Genomic DNA, 22154 nt, shown 5'->3' with positions numbered 1-22154 from the left:
TTTCTTGAGGTAGGCCTATATAGCTATAAACTCCCCTCTTTGAAATGCTTTTTGCAGCATTCCGTAAGTTTTTGAAAAGTTGTGACTTCATTTCCATTTGTTTCAAGGTAATTTTTGATTTCCTGTTTGATTTCCCCTTCGAGCCATTGGTTTTTTAGTAGCATGTTGTTTAGAGTCCATGAATTTGTGTTTTTCCTGTTTCCTTCCTGTAGTCAATTTCTGGTTTCATGCCATGTAGTCAGAAAAGATACCTGATATGATTTCAGTCTTCTGAAATTTACTGAGGCTTGTTTGTGGCCTAATTATGTGATCTATTCTGAAGAATAATCCATGCACACATGAAAAAAGAAGTGTACTCTGCAGTTTTTGATTGGAATGCCTCTTAAGTCGATCTGGTCTAAAGGGACATTAAGGCCATTATTTCCTTATTAATTTTCTGTCTGAAAGATCTATCAAATTAGGAAGATTTCAGTTATTCTTTTCAAATCCTCACTCTTATTTCACTTTCCTTATAAGACTCCAAAGATACAAACATAAAAAAAAATCTTGTTACCTCCTTAAAGGTCCCCGAGGCTCTGTTTACCTTTTCCAACCTTTATTCTCCCTATTGTCAGATTACATAATTTCTATTGATCTAACTTCAAGGGCATTGATTCTATCCTCTGTTATAGCTCTTCTACTATAAGTCAATTTTTTACTTAAGTGATTGTATTTTTCCGTTCTAAAATTTTCATTTGGTTTTTCCTGGTATGATCTATTTCTTTACTGAGACTTTCTACTTTTTCATTTGTTTCAAGTCTGTAATTGCTTAATGGAGCATTTTTATTATTATAGCTCCTTTATAAACCTTGTCAGGTAATTCCAACATCTGTGTCTCATTCACTGTGGTGTCTGCTGATTACCTTTTGTCATCTGAATTAAGATTTTCCTGGTATGATAACAAGCATTATATTATGAGACTCTGCTTTCTATTTTAGTAGATAGTCTAACTGTTTAGATTCCTAGCTCATGTTCATGGACTGTTGCTCAAATGTCAATTTAATGGTTAAAAGCTTTTTCACTGATATTTTGTTCTGCCCCACTTGTGGGCTACCTAGAGGCCATTCTGAAGCCTGGCTAGTATAATATACCAGAGTTCAGTTCTCAAACTTCTTTCTGTATTGATTCTGATCAGATTCACACCTGGCACATTCACAGGTCTGCCTGGGATTCCAAACACAAATTTTAGAGATCCTTTCTCAGATGGCCTCCTCTTCCTGATTTTCCCTCAGTTTTATTTGGAAGAGGAATGAGAACTGCCTCATTACTGCAGTGTGGCAATAGTGAGTTTTGTTCAAAGTCTCTGCATTTCTAATGCCAGTAGGGACAGGTAAGAGTTGCCCTTGTTATTCCAGGGCAGATATGGTGACAAGGCTATGTGTTCAATCTCCACAGATGTCGGCACCTGGGGAGGGTAGGAAAGCAACTTTTCATGAAGTTCACCCGGAATAAGGTAGATATGAGGAGGGACCCAAAAAACCCGGAATTATCTTCTGGAGGGTGGGCCCCTTATGGTACAGGCTTCCCCCACTAAGTGAGCATTCTAGAAACCCACCTGTGTAAGTGTACTAGCTGGCACTGTTGTGAGAGGCTACATTTGGCTTCAGTGAATTTTTTTTGAAAATTCTTTCAATGTGTTTGCCCATTTCATGATGGTGACTTACAAGTGCACCTGCCCACACTGCACTGAGTGTTCAGCAGTTTCAGACTGCATGACCCCCACGCCCCACACTCCCTATTCACCCCATCTCACCCTGAGTGACTTCCTTTTGTTTCTCCAGATGAAAAGTCCTCAAAGGGAAACATTTTACCAGTATGGAACAGGTGAAACAAAAAATGGAGAAGCACTAAAAGGCATTAAAATGTATGACTTCAAAAACTGTTTTAAGCAGTGGGAAGAAAATTTCTCGATAGGTGTTCTGCTTCAAATGGAGAGCACTTTGAAGGTGACTGAAGTTTAAACATGTAAGAATAAATATACAATTTTTTATAAATAAATTCTGGGGGATTTTCTGCTCCATAAGTTGGTATTTTTAGGTTGGAAGAGTCTCCAGCACCCCCAACTAAGATATATAGGATGCAAAACAAACAAGCAAACAAACAAAACACAGGAAATTCACTCTGTACAGGGTTTCTTTTTGTTGTAATTAGCAGGAAAAATAGCATATAATGTGTTTTCTATATCTCATCCAGAAACAGAAACTTGTAGTTTAAACCTAACGTATTTTCAAACATTTGATGCACATTTAACTCACATCTTAATGCTACTTACTTATTGGCAAACTAATGATTTTGTGTTTCCAGTGGCATTTTTGCTCATGTAAGTTCCTTTAAAAAAAAGGATAAACCAACTTTTATTCAACAATTTAAATACTGAGAACAATATGGTACTGTATCTTCTCATATAAAAGGAAAACATAACATTTGTTTGAAGAAAAGAACTCTAGCAGTGAACGTTGAAAGAGATTATTTAAAGCCTCTATGGGACGGAGTCTTTGAACACAGGAAGAAATAAGTTTTCTTTCAGGGCTCAGCTTTATTTTCTTTTTCATCCATTATATAAGCAGAAAGGGCAGGGCACTGGGTCTTTGGGTTGCAAAGCCAAACATAGCATCTATCCTGTCCCTAACCTTTTAAACATAATCAACCCTTTCATATGGCATACTATAAAACCCCTCTCTTTATTTCTAATGATACTTGGAACTTCAATATATGGTCTCCTTTGCAAACCCTGACACTTCCAAACACAGAAAGTCCAGTCACTCTAATCACTCCAGTGGAAGAGGATTCATACCAAAATTCAAAATAAAACAAACCAAGAAAAAAAAACCCAAAAACCTCCAAACAAGTAAACAAACAAAAAACCACCAACCTAAGGTAGATCTGAGCAAGAGAAAAAAAATCCAAAGCTATAGGGCGATTTTACTGGCAGAACATTAACTAGAATTCTTCCAGCAATCCTAGATAGCCTCTGATGTGCATTGACTTGATAGAAGAAATGACGGTACATGTGCACATAAAAGTGCTGAATTTTTATGGTGACATAGTTTGTTTAACAATGAACAATGGTTATGCCAATAAAAAAAGAGGAATAAAAAGTACAACAGTTATGGGAAAGACTAGAAATGATTGAGAGAAAACAGTAACAAGCAATGGTAAAAATAATGACCTGTCTCTATCCATTCAGATATAGTCTCTACACATTCAGATGGTTCAACATACAAAAACTAATCAATGTAATATGCCACATCAGCAAGACAGAGGAAGAAACCACACGATCATCTCAACTGATGCAGAAAAAGCATCTGAAAATTCAACTCCTTTTTGTGATAGAAAACACTCAACAAAGCAAGAATAGAAGGAAACTTCTCTATACTGAAATCTCTACGTGCTTATCTATACTGAAATAGACGGCCAGTATAAAAATCAGAGATAGTTTAACTGGAAGCAGAAGCTAGAATAGTTGTATTCTCTCTGTCAAAACAAGACCAGGAGCAGATTATGGTTCTGACCATAAACTATTTATATCCAACATTACAGTAAACTGAAGAAAAGCACTAAAAGAGTCATAGTGTCAAAAAAAATGTAAATAACATCCCTGATGGATTTAAAGTTCACATAAAAACATATGATAACCAGAACTGTGGGCTAAAACTAGACATATTAGAAAAGGATGTGAAAAGACAATGCCAGAAATATAAAGAAAAGAAAAACTGAAAGGATGACAGGAGGAACATCACAAATTATTACAGACAGGTGAGAGGGAAAACAGAAAGGTAACAAAGTCAGGCTCAGAATCCTGAATGCAGTTTTTCAGACTGTCTCATAGAGATAAAGAGAACATTACAATAGGCACTGTGAGGAGACAGAAGGGAACAACAACAGCAACAAAAAGGAAAAACAAGAAATCTCTACCAGAAGATTCAAGAAATAAAAGGGAAATTTAAACCTAGACGGGGAATGCTGACCAACCAACCAAGAAGCACACTAGCTGGCTAGGAGAAAATAAAGGGAAGGTGGAAACAGTACACTGAAAATCTGCAGAGAAGCGACAAAGGATGACAGATAACCTTTGCAGATAGTTCCTAGGAATCCTGTAATTCCTGAAAGTGAAGTGAAAGCTGCCCTGAAAGTACTGGGAAGACATAGATCCCCAGAGATAGGATGGGAGATACCCATAGAATTAGTTCAAGCCACAGAGACAGAATCTGTCAAACTCTTAACAAGAATATGTCAACAAATATAGAAAACAAAACAATGTCCTACAGACTGGAAATGTTTAATATACATTCCAATCTTCAAGAAAGGAGATGCCCAGGGGTGGAGTAACTGTAGGACCATTGCTCTAATTTCCCATGCAAGAAAAGAGATACTGGAGGTGATGCAGCACAGTCCTCTACTTTATATGGAGCAAGAAATGCCAAATGTTCAGACTGCATTCAGAAAAGGAAAAGGCACTCGAGTCTAATTGTGAGCATTTGTTAGATACTAAAGTGTGGCTTCAGCTCCACTGGAGAGGACACTCCAGCGTCATTGTAAGATGTCGATTCAACACGGGAGGAGACAGATGCCGTGTCACTCCCGAGTCGGACTGCACGGCCATTCTCAGCGGTGCAGATAGACTCTTAAGAAGCTGCACCATCGTCTCTCGAGACGGACGGCTGCCGACGACGATTATTTAAATGAAATATTAATTTAATATTAAGTGATAACTTGATAGTACAGTGTTTACGTCTGTTACAGACCAGTGAACTGAGCTGTAGTGCTTTGCACAGTGAGAGGCAATGATAGGGCTATTTGATAGTGCTATTTGATTCTAGAGACTAAACCTTTAATACTACCACATACAGATAATCTGGAGGCTCCTTTGGGAAAAATTCTCTGCCTTTCTAAGTGTGATGGCTATTAGAAACAAAAAAAAATAAATATTTTAAGGCCAGTAAGAGGGGGGTGGGATGGGATAGTGGAGGATGTTAAATAGAATAGAATTTATTCATTTTAAGACTGAATGAACCTATCAGAAAGGAAGGAAATGGAATATAATTTACTTTGTAAATCAAGGGAGAAGGAAAGTTTGGTTAGGCTATTGTAATGATTAGATTTTATGATGCTATAAGCATGAAAGCTTGATATATCAATAGTTTAGTAAAGAGCTTATGATCACTAGTTTATAGACTAGCACTGTCCAGTAGAAATAAAATGTAAACAATACATGTAATTATAAATTTTCTGGTAGCTGCATTAAGGTAAGAAGAACAAGTGCAGTTAGTTTTAATTATATATTATTTAACCTAATATATTAAAATATTTTTTGTTGTTTTAAAGATCTATTTATTTATTTATCTTTTTTAGAGAGAGGGGAAGGGAAAAAGAGAGGGAAACATCAATGTGTGTTTGCCTCTCATGGGTCCCCAACTGGGGACCTGGCCCACAACCCAGTAATTAATTTTAAAAAAATCAATGAAATGCTTTACATTCTTTCATCTCTTAATAAATTGGTGTGTGCTTTGTACGTAGACCACTTCTTAGTTCAAGCTAGCTGTATTTCGCATGCTTAATAGCCATATTTACCTACTTACTATCTTACTGGATAATGAATTTATATACCATCAGAAGATAAAAGGTTGATGCTGTTGTTAAGTTCATTAAAAATTCGTGATTAGATTGCAAATAAATGCCTTATTTTCCCTCTGTATATTTAAAAAATGTAGCCCTGGCTGGTTTAGCTCAGTGGATTGAGCGTCGGCCTGCGAGCTAAGTGTCGCTGGTTCGATCTTCCAGTCAGGGTACATCAGAGAAGGAAAACTCTGACTCCAAAAAACCTCCGCTGCCTTGCAGCATACCTCTTCAGGGGAAAGGCTAAGGGAGTAAACCCTGAAAGAAAATCCGGAGCCGGAGTCCCTAAGGCGGTTTGACGTTGTAGTCAACACCGGCAACTCCTGCGGCGCACCTGAACCCAAGCTGTATCGACTCCGTCTTTCCCTTGGACCCTTCAGCTGCGAAGAGAGGGGGGGTCTGCTACATGGGCAACAGCAGACCCTCCATATTACCCTGCCCAGGCTCTGTAGCTTCAGCGTCATCGCAAGATGTCGATTCAACACGGGAGGAGACAGATACCATGTCACTCCCGAGTCGGACTGCACAGCCATTCTCGGCGGTGCAGATGGACTCTTAAGAAGCTACACCATCGTCTCTCGAGACGGACGGCTGCCGACCGAAGTGCTCCAAGAATTTCAGAATAAGGTTAGTCTATGTTTTACAGACTATAGTAATGCCTTTGACTGCATCAATCATAAAAAGGTATGGGTTGTTCTGAGGGAAACGGGAGTGCCTGAGCACTTGATTGTCCTGATGCAAAACCTGTATCGTAGACAGGAGGCCATCAGGATCTAATGGTTTCCTATAGGCAAAGGTGCCAGGTAAGGGTGCATTTTATCTCCGTATTTGTTTAATTTGTAAGCAGAATGTATATAAAAAACTGGGCTAGACTCAGAGGAAGGAAGAGTAAAACTTGGTGGAAGAAATATCAGTAACTTAAGATAGCCAAGTTACACCATCTTATTGGCAGGAAGTAGCAATGACTTGCAACAACTTTTGATCAAAGTGAAAGCATCAAGTGCCAAAGCAAAACTGCATTTGAACATCAAAACAAAGATCTTGACTACAGCCCTGGCCAGGTGGCTCAGTTAGCTAGAGCATTGTCTCGTACACCAAAAGGTTCCAGGTTCAATCCCCAGTCAGGGCACACACTTAGGTTGTGGGTTCAGTCCCCAGTGGGGGTGGGTACAGGAGGCAACCGATAGATGTTTCTCTCTCACATCAATGTCTGTCTGTCTGTCTCTCCCCTCCACCTGCTCCTTCTTTCCCCTTCCTCTCTCAAATCAATAAACATATCCTTGGGTAAGTATTTTTTAAAAATCATAACTACAAAAGAAATACATAACTTTAACATAGAAAGGAAGACACTGAAATTGTTGAAGATTGTGTTTACCTTGGTTCTGCCATTAAGTCAAATGGAGACTGCAGCCAAGAAACCAAAAGAAGGCTGAGACTCAGAAGGCAGCAATGGGAGAATTAGGAAACATCGTCTAGAGCAAGATGTGTCATTAGAAACCAAGGCGAAGATCATCCACATGCTTGGTGTTCCCAAATACTATGTACAGATGCAAAAGTTAGACAGTGAGAAGGCTGAGAGAATTATGATATTGGAGGAGAACTATGCAGATACCCTAGACTACCAACAATTCAGTTCTAATACAAATTAAGCCTGAAACATCATTGGAGACAAAGCTGAGAAAAGTGAAGTGCCCTACTTTAGGCACATCATGAGAAGGTAGGGTTCTTTGGAAATGACTATTATACTGGGGGCTGGGCAGAGGGGAGAAAACAGCAGGAAATGAAGACCAAATACAGGATGGACTGACTCCATCAAAGAAGCCACAGGCATGAGTCTACAGAAATTGAGTAGGGCTGTTGAGGACAAGATAGGTGGGCATCCCTCATTCATGAGGTCATCAGGAGTTGAAGCTGACTCAAGGCAAGTCACACACACACACACACACACACACACACACACACACACACCATATCCACTTACCACTTTCTGATTCTTTTCTAATTGAACCTGCTTATAATTTTGATCTTGGGAAAAAATTCTTCTCTTTCTCAGTATACTCTTTGCTCTTAGTTCTCAGAAACTGTTTTTCTCTATTTGGTATCACGTTTCACACAGGGAAAGGTCCTGAAAGCTTCTTTCTATTCCAGCTATTTTAAACATCTAATAAATATCTTAATATAGCTAAGATAGTGACTTTTCCTAATAAGTTACAGTTATTGCCACCCTTCGCTTTATTTTGGTTCTCATCCCTGATGGGCTACAGAAATGCAACTGCTGTCTGAATCACTCCGTAGGACACACTTCACAACTCTGACAACCCCTGATGTTTGGTTTGCTCTCACAGTCAGTGTACTAGCAGACAAATGCAGTTCAGAGTTACATTCTGGCCCGAAACATATTTTGAAGAATTTTTCCAAGAAAAATGGGGCCAGACACATCCTGTGTTGGAGTGGGGGGTTTCTCCACGATCTGAAATAGATGTTTATTAGTATCACTAATGCATTCATGTGTAACCTGGCCACTTCCCATTCCAAAGACCATCCATAGTCATTGGAATCCATACAGGAAAAGAGAAATGTGCTATTTCTCCAACTAGTCTGTTATTTTTTAATTTAAAAAAATCCACAAAGCTCTATTCTCATTTAAAAAGTAAAATAGCTGTTTCCCATATTCACATCTTTGTTTTCTCTCTAAAAAACCAAAAATTATTAGCCCACCAATTTCCGGTTGAAATCCTATTTAAAACATAAGTAAATAAAACAAAGCCCCTCCAAACAAACGAAAAGTCTTTTACTATTGTCACTTTTTATATTTATTTAGATTCCACCTTAAATGGGCTCAATTTTCCTTAAAATGGCAACTTTGGGGCTAAGCAGGAAAAAAAAAAAAAAACCACCCTGAAACTTTGTCCCACTATAGTCCAGTTGCTCTAAGTATCTTCTTATTTTCCAGTATCTTGTGAAATTGCTTCTCCCAGATAAACCCAAGGGAGAACCAGAAGATAGGTAATTTGAAGTTAAACTGGGAATAATCTATATGCCTTAACTAGAAGCTCTTTCTACCACAGCTGCAAACTTCCAGCTGTTCTAAACAAGTAAAAAAAACAAGGCATTGTGATCTCTTTCATTGTTTATTTAATATAAACTGATTAGAATTTAATATGAGCTGATTAGAAACCACAAAGTATATTCTAATAACCACAATGAAAAAAGAATCTCTTCCATGTCATTCAAAAGTCTAAAAAAATGACTAACATGATGGTAAAATGTGAACTCATAATGAAAATACCAGCAATGTACAATTTTTAAAATGGGCTTGAAGTCATATAAAAAACCAGAGGATACAAACAACAGCACTTTCTCAATTTGTTATGATCTATACAGTACAAGAGAAAACACCAGCATAAAACAGTATTAAACAAATCCAAGTAATTAAAAGAATTTTTAATAAAAAAATGTAAAAAAAAATAATAAAACAACCCAATATAACATATTCACTTTATGGATGAAGAAGTTTTAAGACAAACATATAGAAGACTAAGACTTTAAGAGAATCAGTTGGTCCATTCTACTAACAGCATATTAGCATACTAGGAGTTATCCTCAATCAGACTATTATAATCTTCTAGTCAGTTTACAGTCTTTTTATGCCATAACATAGGGCCTTCGACTCTAAATAGAATATAATTTTAATTAGGACAACCATGAAACTTTGTCCCACTGAAGTCCAGTTGCCTTAAGTACCTTTTTATTTTCTAGTATCTTGTGAAATTGTTTCTCCCAAGTAAAACCAAGGTATAGAATAAATTAATGGAAACCTAAAATTGAGAACAAACTTAACTAAGCTATATGACTGCAAGTCAAGCAAGGTTTTCATGAGACATGATGATATTTGCTCATTAGAAAGGATTGCAGAATTGTAGAAAGAAAGGGTTGGATGTAGAATAAAACTTATTATAGATAAAGACAGGGGCTTAATTTAGGTTGTTTTCTTTGTACTAAGGTATTGCATATTACCTTAAATAAATCAGGATTTTAAAAAATGCTTGTTGGTGATATTGAGAAGTGATAATAAATTTCAGTATAAGTAAAAATCTGGTAAAACTGAAAATGTTTTAAACTAACCAAACCAATAATTGAAAGTAAGTTATAAAGTTTGGAATTATTTATCAGGAATACAGTAAGGTACTAAAATGACTAAAGCCTCCCAAACAGATTTAAAATATTAAAAACATTTGCTTTTATTGTACTTTTCCCCTATTATTTCCTACTTAGATACAAATTATTATCATCTTTCATATGACTACTGGCTGATGGACTAAACAAGAAAGCCTTCTAAAGTCTCCACTAGTAAGTTATATGAACTGCTTATTTTTCATTTTGAATACAGGTAACAAAGGTCAAAGATTTCTTTTACTTTAAGCCCTATTTTAGCTTTATTTCCTACTATGCTACCCATTTTCTAAGCCTTGTTGAAGTCTTTAAGAATCTATTTTGTTTGAATAGCTTTTTTTACAGTAATATTTTACTTAAAGTAATGGTATGGGAACACCGATAGATCTGAATACCAAGAAAAAAGTTGTAATGAGAAAAATGTAATCATTTTTTAAAATTCACACACAAAAAAAACCCTCCACTTTTCTGATTAATCTATTTCATTAAACCAGTGAAAAATCATTCTTAAAAATACACTGGGAATAAATATTCCAGTTAAAGAAGGCATTCCTTAAAAATATGTATGTTTAATTTTGTTGGAATGGAGAAATAATTCTTATTTACATCTATCCAGAGAGCATGAAGACTGACTGACATCTTTAATCTCTTAACAAATAAGGTGTTAAAAATAGAGTTCTTGACTTCAAAACACGTTGACCATGAATATATTAAATAATTAAAATTATTTTTCTAAAACATTTTTTTCTACCATGATTTTCACTGTCTCCTTGAATATTGAAAACCACTTTTTCACTGGAAATAAAACAAAAGCATGAAAGTAAGAATTTTTAAGTAGTAATAATTGAAACTCAAGTTTCAAGTGAAAAGCTATTTTGCCAATGTCTAAAAAATTAAAAAGTCAATGTAGTTTTAAGTCATTAGCATGACTTACAAGTGAGATTCTCTCACACAGAAGCAGAGAAATCCACACACAGAGGGTCATATTTGCACTACAGGTCAAAGCACTTGGCCGCTTAAAAACCAAGAGGAAAAAGAAACTAAAGCAGTTTCTTGTTACAGTGTGGGGAGCTGAACTATGACCAAATCATAAGTTTAAATACAAATTTTGTTGGTGAAAATTTAATAAATATGTGTAAATGGAAGAAACTCAGAAACTATAGTTATTTCCATTTTAAAGGAGGATGATAGTTCTGCACCACCAGCTGTTTATAGTTCATTGAATGGGGTTCTAGCTGACAAGAGATAATTACCTCTTCTCTACAGGAGGCAAGTGTTTCTCGTTTTACAGACATCTCTGATGAATGGTCATGGGAGTATGAGACCAAGACAGCATGACAAGATCATTTTGGTTTTCAACGATCTCTTCAAGCACTTAAGTATTCTATTTTTTCCTATTTAAGTATAAGAAAACATACACCTTAAAAATAATACAGAATCAAGTCACTGGCTATTATTCTCCTTTTAACCTTAAAATGAAAGCAGGGTGACTGGACACAGAAAACATACATACTATCAATAGTATTGAAAAGGATAGGCATGTGCCCTGGCCGGGTGTCTAAGCTGGTTGGAGCGTCATCCCATACACCAAAAGGTCAGGGTTTCAATTCCCAGTCAGGGCACATTCCTAGGTTGTGGGTTTGATACCCAGTTAAGAGCTCATGAGGAGGCAACCGAACAATGTTCCTTTCTCTATCTCTCTCTCTCTCTCTCTCTCTCCCTCCCTCCCTCTCTCTCTCTCTCCCTCCATCCCTTTCTCCCCACTCCTTCCTTTCTCTCTAAAATCAATAAACATATCCTCAGATAAGGATAAAAAAAGGATAGGCATGATCATATCAACTTGAGTGTTAAGAATTCCACATACTAACATTGTTTTCCCCTGAAGACTATTCTGTCTGTAAGTTCCTCATTAATTAATGATGCCTCTATTATCCCAGTCCCCTCGGCTTTTTCACCTACTTGACAGGGCCTATCAATTCTATCTTCCCAGTGTCTCTCAAATGTCTCTGCACTTCCAATGCAAACTGTCCCATACCTCAATATTTATCACTTGTTGAATGGTCCTCATATCCTAAATGGTCACCTTACTTCTAGTCACTTTCAATACTAACACAGTTTAACAAAAATACTACTGTCAGATTAATATCACTAAAGCATCACTCTCATTGTGCCACTGTTATGTGTAAAAACCTTTCAAAAGTAGGTTGTGACTACAAAATAGAAAAATGCTTATGACAAGATGAAGCAAAAATGAAGGCCACCCTCCCCTCCACACCCCGACTCTTATTAGGGTTTTCTGGACCCAAGGGTAGGTAGGACGACGACCATGTCCAGCTTGAAGCAGCTAGAGGAGCTTGAGACCTTCGCCCATTGTCCTTTACAAGATTACAAAGGGTCCTAATATTTGAGAGGGGGGGGATAGTTAATTTTTACGAACCAGGGGTATGGACTTGGGGGGGATTGCTGGGGGAGGGGGGTGCTGGGTGGAGGGGAACAAGGGGGAGAAAATTGGAACTGTTGTAACAATATAATCAATAAAAAACATTAAAGAAAAAAAAAAAAAAGAAGTAAATCCATTCTAGCCTCACAATTTGTAAGAGTCAGTATGCATATTAACGACCAAAAGAGAACAAAACATGAAGAGAATAAATTTAAAAGGGCCTTGGACTTGGGGTTTACCCTTGATTTTTACTTCCTATTTCTTGTTTAAATGATTTGTATGCAATAAATAAAATTTCAGTAACCACTTACTACTTAGGTACCATAAAGCTTAACCTGCACCAAGGACCTCTGCTATCTGGCTCCCAAACCTACCTTTTTCCAGCTTATTTTCCACCACTTCTTTCATATAACCCAAAACTCCAAACTAAAATATCCCATATCTCACTGTGTTCCTGTATTGCCCTTTCCCAACTACAGACGGTAACTCACATCATACGCTTCAACTAGTGTGCTCTTCCCCTCCACTTCTATGTGTCTAAATTCCACCTAACTATCCTTTACTGCTAAGGTCAAATAACACCTTTTCCATAAACCTACTCCTAACATCTCTTTCCTCCAATGAGCATTTCATCTACATCTCTTGTATAAAACGGGGAACTTTCTACTTTGCATTGTAGTCGTGTGTGTGTACGTGCAAACGCACAGAAGTAACCCCCTTTACGGCAGGAGCCTGGTGTTAGTCATCTTAGTATTCCACTCAAGGCATCACAGAGTCTGAATAAATATGTAAAATGAGTAAGTACTGCAAAAAGGGAGGACTAGGAAGACTAAAAACCAACAGCAACTCTTAGTTTTATTATGATTTTCCTTCTTTTTCACTCGTTTATTTCTTAACCTAACCTTCTTACCTGAAGATATGTTATTCTCCGCTGGACCAGTTCTGTCAGATCTTTGGCCTCTTTTCCCCGCCAATCACCTGCTCCATCTGCTTGACTGAGGTAGTATAGATCCGTCATTATAGACCTATAAAAGCAAACAACATTGGAGGTCTCACTTATTTGTACTCTATCATGGGATTACACAATCATAAGAAGAGTCAGATTCTTCATAAAGATTAATGTTCACATGAATGCTGATACTCATCTTTTATTGTCTACCAAGGCTGTGAAATTCAACAGTTCGTCTCTAACATCCAACATTCATTACTATTGTAAATTTTTACTGGTAAGAAAAACCTACCTCTAGCCAGTCAGCTTTACTTATTTCCCAATACAGAGCACTACAGAGACCAGGGGAAAATGGATACCCATGGCAAAAAAGAAGAAGAAGTAGATTAACATAAGAAAAAGAAATTAAGTTAGTGCCAGTATTTGAATACTATCTTTTTGTTCTCTCTACTGTCCTTTCCTGTCCCCTCTTAAGTTTTCTCTGTATACTTTAACACTGAGTGGCTGGAAAAGGATCAGAGAAAAATTTTGACATAACCCTTAAACAATTGTCTAAGCCAAGGATCAGGAAAGTTTTTTTCTATAAAGGACCAGGTAGTAAATATTTTAGGCTTTGTAGGCATCTGTTGCTTTTATAGAAGGAAAGCTGCCCTAGACAATATGTAAATAAATGGATGTATCTGTGTTCCAATAAAACTTTATTCACAAAAACAAGCTATGAGTGAGAATTGGCACTTGGGCCATAATTTGACAATCCTTGACCTAAACTAATAAAAAGATTATTAAGACACTCCCTCATTTTTGTATAGCATGAGTTATTTCAATTATAAAATGGTGAATTTCCTACAAAGTAAACTAACATGCCCAGAACATTAACAAGAAAAACTTTAAGGCCGTTGCAGATGGTTTTATTTATAGTGCATTATATAAAAGCCATGACTTAACATTTACCATAAAAAAACAAGATCCTTTCTTTTTCTAACACTCCCCACCAACCTATCAGTGAACATTTAGTCCATTTCTAACCACATATCACCACTGGTATTGCAACCAGTGAACACTGAGCCATCAACTGAGCCACCATCTTTTCTCACCTGATTTCAGTAGTCCTTGAATAGGTCTACACCATGCTTCCACCCTTGCCTACCTCTACAGTCTATTCTCAATAGACCAGCCATATCCTATTAAACAATCAGTCATATAAGGTTACTCTTTTGCTCTTAACATTGTATGGAATCTTCATCTCAGTCAAATCCAAAGTTATTACTTTGACCTACAAGGCCCCAAACAATATGACCATCCATTACTTCTTTGATTTCACCTCCTAATACCATCTTCCTTGATTATTCTAGTTCAGCCAACAACACTAACCCCTGAGCATACCAGGCATGTTCCTACTTCAGGGCCTTTGCATTTGCTCTTCTGTTGCCTGGAATGCTTGTTTCCCAATACCCATCCACATGGTTCACCCAAATGTCCTTCAAATCTTTGTTCATATACATTGCTACTTATACTAAAATGCCTCAAGAGTTGCTTCAGAGCTTTTATCTTGTTTCTAAAGAGTACCTACTAATAATTCTACAGCTAAGAGCAATGATCCACTGGGTGTAAGTGACAGTAATATGTGGTACTGAAGGCCAGTTGAAAAAATAATCCAAAACCCAGTGCCTTACAGCACCTTGAAGGTGATTGATCATTGAGGACTCATTTAGCAGATGAGGAAACTAGCCCTCAACTGAAACTCATCTAAGCATACACAACATAGTTGCAGTCCTCTTTTATTCCTGTTTCTTAACTAAATGTTAAACCATTTAGTAACCAAACAATGGCCATCCACAGGAAAACTATTAGAACTATACAATTAACAGAGAATACCTGATAATAGCCCCTTTGAATACAGAAAAACTACTAATAATATACAAGTGAAATTAAAAACCATAGCCACAGTTTAGAATATTCACCAACAAATAGTAGAACAGTTTTCACAATGCTTTGTTTAGTGTGCCAACATTATCCACACACAGGGTACTTCACAGCTTTACTACTTCCATGTACTCTTTTAAAAAGTGCAAGAGTCTAATATGTGATGCTTTATCTTTATAGCTATTACTCTCATCTAAGATCCAAGACATTTTCTTTTTATGAAAAATAATTATTTTAGTTAAACAAACAAAACAAACAAACCTACACCTGTCTCCTTAAGAAGTTAACTTGTAGTCTTATGCAAACACTGAAAAAAGGTTCAGCTTTTAAGTTTTCCCAAATACAAAACTGAGGCTCCTGTGGACTATTATGTAGCCTATAGTTACTGGGGAAAAAGTCACCACCCATAGGAAACTCTGTCTCTAATAATAATAGTGTTATAGAGCTAAGCTGAAAGTTTAAATTATTTTCTCAGTTTTATAAGCCTCTTTCCCAACACTCTCATCACATTCATTATTATTTCTATTTCATATGTTTCATCATATCCAAATGTGGTCATTTGCTTTTTCCTACCCATCAAATAGAAGTGATCACAAAACTTGTTGCAAGCCTCAACTTTAAATAGCAGTATTGTTTCTGGAGAAGTAGTACAGTGGGATAAATAAACAGTCTATCAGCAAATGCCTGTTGAAGGAAAAAAGGAAATTCAATATGCTCTGCACGACTTTACATTAAACATATAAACAAAGACAAATAGTAACGTACTACATTTCATTGACAATAATTATATAGCCTTAAGCAGGTAAAAACTACATTAGATTTAATTTGGAGGAAAAGAAGTCTTTGAAATATAGGTTTACGCTTTCATATCATAGTAATTAATCTATTCCTTTACCATTGGGAATGAAAGCTTTTCTCTGTATTTTTTAGTTAATTAGAACAGTGAAAACATAAAAGTGAATTTTTTTTACTAAGTTACGTCAGTACTAAGCCTTAGCAATCAATTTTTCATATTCATTCCAATCTGTCTAGAAAGTGGGATAACCAAGCTTACAACTAGAAAGCCAAACACCAAAAACAAAGAAACAAATAAACAAATAAGCTACAATAGTCAACTAAAATTGAGTTTGCTGTTTAAATATTTTTTATTTTGGCCTCTCCATTGGAGATCACATAAGGAAGACAAGCCCAGAAAATGATGTTAAATTCAAACTAGTTCTCTGTTGATTCAATAATGTTTAGAGGTTACCATCCCACATAATTTATCATCTTTTGGCCAAAGACATGAGAATAATCAAACAGAAAGTTTCAGTTGTGGCCCATTACTGGGAAACATATGACTGAAAACCATTCTACAGAAATGCTCAGTATTCAGTGACTCCACTCTAAAATCAAATCTCCTAAAAGTGTCCCAAAAGCTGGAAATTTGGCTGTCTTGGTTTTGACTATAAAGATAACAAAAAATATAGAAGGTGGGTGGTAAATCTAAAGGCCTGGTATGAGGCCAGGTCAAAGCCTAGGAAATACAAATCCAGGCGAAGTACCAGCAGAACAGTGTTAGTCATCCCAGGGGAGCATACAGGTGCCTGAAGACAATTGGCAGAATAAAACAGAATCTATGACTCTGACAGCAAGCCAACTACACCAGGCAACGAATCCTTTATTTCAAAAGCTGGGCTACATTCATGTTCTTCATATTTTCTGTTAAATTTCCTATTTTTATATTCTAATATTCACAAAACTCCTTTTAAATTTCCTACTCCATTCTCAATTATGCCACTGAAGAACCACAAGAAGACTATTTTGCTTACACTTGATTGAAAATGTTAAAGAGATAAATTCCCTGAAGACCAGTACAGAACAGATGTAATTCAAGCAAGAAAATCCCAAAGTGAAGGAACTAATACTTATTGAAGTAAATGTCACATGAATTGTAAACAGATTACATATATTGAGTAACAGTATTTTTTATCAAGCACATTCAATTAAAAGCAAGTTCATTCTCCATTGCTTAGCATCATAATTATATTCCAAATGAGAAACACTATGGTATTTTTAGGGAGTTGTGTAAAACTGTGTCTTAAGACTACTTTTAAATATAGGGATCACTTAAGTCCTCCAAAGTGAATCAAACATGAAGTCAAGAATATTGAATACCAAAAAAAATCTTTCAATGTCAGGTTTTTTTCTAATCCCATGCTTCTATCAGTATGATTCCCTCTAAATACTAGTTCACTTCTAACAGATACTCTTTGTTGCAGAAACAACTGTTGAAATAAACTACGGCTTCTACATTTATTCAAGGTAAATGATTTTTCTTCTGTAATCTGTTCTTCACAATTTTTAAGATTCTCAACTGCTGAAGAATATTTTCACCTCAATAACAATTTTCTTTAGCTGCATAATTTTCATAAATCCTTCAATGGAACAAGATTTTGTTTTTACAAAAAGGCACAAAGTAGAGTATGGAATAGTCAGTCAAAGAATGCATGTGCCTGCTTCCCAACCCAATAAAAAAGACATAACTTGCTGAACACTAATGAAATAGTGAGTGCTTAGCACTATGAGGTAGAGAAGATGTTTAAGTTAAGAGTTCCAGTTCTCAGGAGATCACAATTTGTCAGGGAAAAAAGCCAAATTCGTACACAAGAAACAATAACCTCCATTTATGAAAGCTATCCTCCTACCAAAATACAAGTCTGTAGAGGACCGCTTCTTGTGGTTTTGGAAATTGTAGCCCAAGCCATGAGCCAGCCCCCCCTGGGAGGCTTCTAAGTCTCAATGGAAAACCGGAAGGCTGAGAGGCAGACAGGACCGAAGGCCACTCAGAGGGTTCCCATGGGAATTGGATTTAAAGAATGCATATTATGCTTTAGAGATTGCTATGCTTTTGTTATCTCTTAGTTAACTATAAACAATTTGTGGCTAAAAATATATGAAGCCTTTCACCTGATGTCAGTGTGGTGTCAAGATATTTAATAGACCCTGACACAGACTGGTCATTGTGTTCCCTATACTGATACATGTAATCAGTAACTGTCAACTGTAATCCAAGTGTCTAAAAGCTTATTGATGATTTGTAACCCTTGACCTTGTATCTCCCGAATCCCCTCCTCAATAAAAGGCACAGGACATGGGAACTCTGTGCTCTTCTCCACTAGAGAGATTAGCCACCCCCTATCCCTCCAGACAAAATACAATGTCCTGGATAAATTTGTTTTTCCACCGTGGTCCTGAAACCTTTGCTGGACAGTGGTTTCAGAGTAAGCCGGGGCGCTGGAGGCAGGACAGCCTCACAAGTCCTCAATTACTTTAGACTTCCCCTTCTCCCCACAACAGATCTGTTACCAAGTCCTGCAGCTTCTATTTTTCACACATTTACCCTTTCTCTCTCTTCCCACTGCAACTACCCAGATCCAGAAACTCATTAACAAAATTCTTTTAGTTTCTTGACACCAGATTTTCTTTCACATGGCTCTCAAAATGAGCTTTCTAAAATGCACAGTAAGACTTGTATCCAGAAAAGTAAAGAATGCTTTTGAGCTCAATAATAAACAATCCCTCTGCCAAAATTAAGTATGTGATTTGAACAGACACTTTAACCAAGGATGATAGATGGAAGACAAACATATAAAAAGATGCTCAACATCATTAGTAAGGAAATGCAAATTAAAATCACAATGACATACTGTTATGCTGTTATTAGAATGGTGGTGGGTTGTGGGGGAGAGTGTAAAACCTGAATATACCAAGTGCTGACAAAACTACAGAGCATCTGGAACTCTTATACATTACTGGTGAGAATACAAAATATCACCATCACTTTGGAAAACAGTTTAGCAGTGTCTTATAAAATTAAACAAACACTCAACTTATGACTCATCAATCGCACTCCTAGATATTAATTCAAAATAAATGAAAACATATTTCTACAAAAAATATGTATGTTACTGTTTATAGTGGCTTTATTCATAATAACCAAAAAAATGGAAAACAACCCAATTGCCTTTCAACTGGTGAATGGATAAACTGTGTGTGATATAACCATACAATGGAATATTACTTAGCAATATAAAGGAATGTACTACCTATACACAAGACATATGGGTGAATCTCAAATGCATTATGCCACGTGAAATAAATCACACTCAAAAGACTACATAACGTATGATTGCATTTACATAAAATTCTGGAAAAGGCAAAATTATAGGGACAAGAAACAGATCTGGTTACTGCCAGGGACGGGTGGTGAGGGGGAGTTGCTGATTACAAAGGGGCATGATGAAATTTCTTGGGGCAGTAGCAATTTTTTGTACCTTGACTATGGTGGTGGTTCCAAAACTTTGAATGTGTGTCAAAACTCATAGAACTATAGGTTAAAATATGTATATGTTATCATATAAAAATGAAACTGTAATAATTAATTCAAAAAGGACACACACAAAAAAACAAGAGAGAGAAAAATCAGTGTTTCTATCAAAGTTCTAAGAAAGAAAGAAACCCTTCTTAAGAAACAAAAGTCCATAAATTTTTTCCCTATAACCGATGTCTTTCTGAACCAAAAAGACGTGATTATAGGGAAATCTGAACAAGAAAACTGATAGTCTCAACCTTTGATTTCTCAAAGAACACTATAATTTGGGCAAGTATAAAAAATGAAATAAAGATTTTTGTGCAATGTAAAAAGTCACAGAGGCAAACATAAATGTCTGTCTTAATTCTCACACTTAAGGACCCTGAAAATTATAGGTAAGATGGTATATTACATACACTGATGTGCGTGTGTGTGAGTGTGTATAGATAAAAACAAATCTTCTCTATTTACACATTCATTAAATGTTATTTCTCTAATGTTTGATTGTGCCCTGCTCATTATTTGTACCACTGTGTTCTAATCTGGCTGCCTGGAGTTAATTTATTACTCTGTGAAGTTGTATCACAAGTTATAATTCTGCAAAAGACAGCAAAAGAAATTGACCTTTGTACCTTGGGTACCTTTCCATTTTTACTTTCTATGGAATATTATTATTTAACATACTCATACACTAAGAGGCAGTATAAGGAAACATAATTCAACTTATAAAAAACTTAACATTGATGTACATAAACTATTCAGGACCTGACTTTTTTCTTTCATACATTTGTACAGTGTTTCTACATATAGTAACAAGTATATGTATAAAAAATTATTTAAATAATTACTTTGATTTTAAAACGACCTAAAAATTAAATTTTCAAGTAATTTAATTAAATCATTCAAATGTTCAACATCCCAATAGTCTATCCATTTGCTCTAATGGTCTAACTACTGCTGAACTGCAAAGTAGGCTAAAAATTTCAATGGGTCTGTAGAATGTGTGGCTTAATAATTCAACGCCCCTTAAAATTTATACTGTCTTATTTCTGTAGATTCACTAATGTTAAAACTATTCCAATAAACTGACAGATTTTATTTGTAATTTCACTTAAAACAGTAGAGCAATATTTCAAAATTTCTACAATATTGCTGTGATGTTAATATGTATGAATCCCTTGGTTGTAGGGTAATTCTTTTCCCCTTCACAGTGGTAGGTTGTGTTACTACAACAATTTTTCATTTATTATTCACTAATGAGATAGGTAATTGCCATCACAATCCTACTGGGAATATAGCTTATAAATATAATAGGGCTAAGGATGTTTTTCACTGTATTTATGATTTTCAAATACATTTTGTTCTGCATCAACACACCAGCCCAAAATAACTTTCTTGTAATATATATAATATAAACTGCATATTTTCAAAAATGTACAAACAGAAGAAACAAATTTAATTTGGCAGATTTCAGGTTCTTCTTTCTAGCAACTACACAGAAGAGCAATGAACAGAATGCTCCCTTTTATCAAAAACCTGTTAATCTTTAGACACCCAAAAAGAGGCTATTTTAAAGTTTTTAATGTTTGAATTAGAAAAATAATTGCCAGCCTCAGTATGAGTTCCAATATACTGTAATATAAAACTGCAGACTCCACTTCAAATATCAACTGTACTTTATGGCAAGATTTCCAATGTAGTGTTGGCTGACACCACTACTGTCAAGAGTTTACTTAGGGTATAGGGTATAAATATTTCTAGAAATATATTTTAAATAATATTTTCCAGGGATATATATTTTAGTCAATGAACTACATTTTATAATTATTATCCTTTGAGGTCTCAGGTATTCTCCTGCTCCTAAATATGATAGGTGTCATTTACCATTCAGCAGGGAAATTACCAAAAGTTCCAGTTTCCCATTCTTAGATTATACTTTTTACTAAAATAAAAAGAGTACCTTTCATGATGTCCCAAATCTGACAGAAATTCATCTGCATGTCTTTGGAGTTCACGTCCTTCTAAATTCTTTAATTTCTTCAATTCACTTTGTAGAAAAAACCAGAGCTCTTTAGCTCCATTTTCAATCCTCCTTCTTAGGATTTCATGATCCTTCCCTAAACCTGCAGTCAAAGAATAGAGAGCGTCAGCATTTCCCATATTCTGATGAAAGGAAATTTTCAATTATTTTTGCTAATATAAATATATTGAAGAGAAAAAATATTGTATAATCACCTACCACTTCTAGTTTGTTTCTTATAATTTTCAATTTGTTCTTTGGCCTTCACAAGCTGCTCTTCTAAAGCATGAATTCTCCCTGAAGCGGGCCCCTGATCAATGGGGCCTTCTGGTAACCTGTAGTTCAGGGAAGAAAAGGTAAACATTTAGCTTATAAAATATGCAGCAATACATGCTTACTAAAGTTACATGCTAAAACATATTTACTGGTAACTTTAGAAGTCACTGAACCATATAATATATTAGAAGTACCAAATAAAATTTTCTCTCCAAAGGTATATGATAAAATATAAACACTGGAATGAACATAAACAAAAAGATAATAATCTAGTTCAGAGATCTATGATATTCTAGAAATTAAAGAACATTTAGAAGTCTCTCCTAAAAGCTCTCATCATATTGCTTAGAAAAACTTTGCCATC

General features: G+C 35.8%; 1 protein-coding gene across 5 annotated transcripts in view; it reads right to left on the bottom strand.

Annotated features, from left to right (window-relative positions):
- The window catches only part of FUT8 (fucosyltransferase 8), a 293901-nt gene that overhangs the window by 41260 nt on the left and 230487 nt on the right, over positions 1–22154 (bottom strand). For all 5 annotated transcript variants that reach the window (XM_090271000.1, XM_090271001.1, XM_090270999.1 and 2 more), the window contains 3 exons: positions 21734–21849; positions 21455–21617; positions 13179–13293 (listed from right to left, as the gene is read on the bottom strand). In XM_090271000.1, the coding sequence (XP_090127126.1) occupies positions 13179–13293; positions 21455–21617; positions 21734–21849 (394 nt within the window). The remainder of the gene's footprint in view (positions 1–13178; positions 13294–21454; positions 21618–21733; positions 21850–22154) is intronic.

This window comes from Furipterus horrens, unplaced genomic scaffold (assembly GCF_987537825.1).
Source record: "Furipterus horrens unplaced genomic scaffold, mFurHor1.1.pri manual_scaffold_3, whole genome shotgun sequence".
Lineage (NCBI taxonomy): Eukaryota > Metazoa > Chordata > Mammalia > Chiroptera > Furipteridae > Furipterus > Furipterus horrens.
This window is presented reverse-complemented; position numbering and strand designations above follow the sequence as displayed.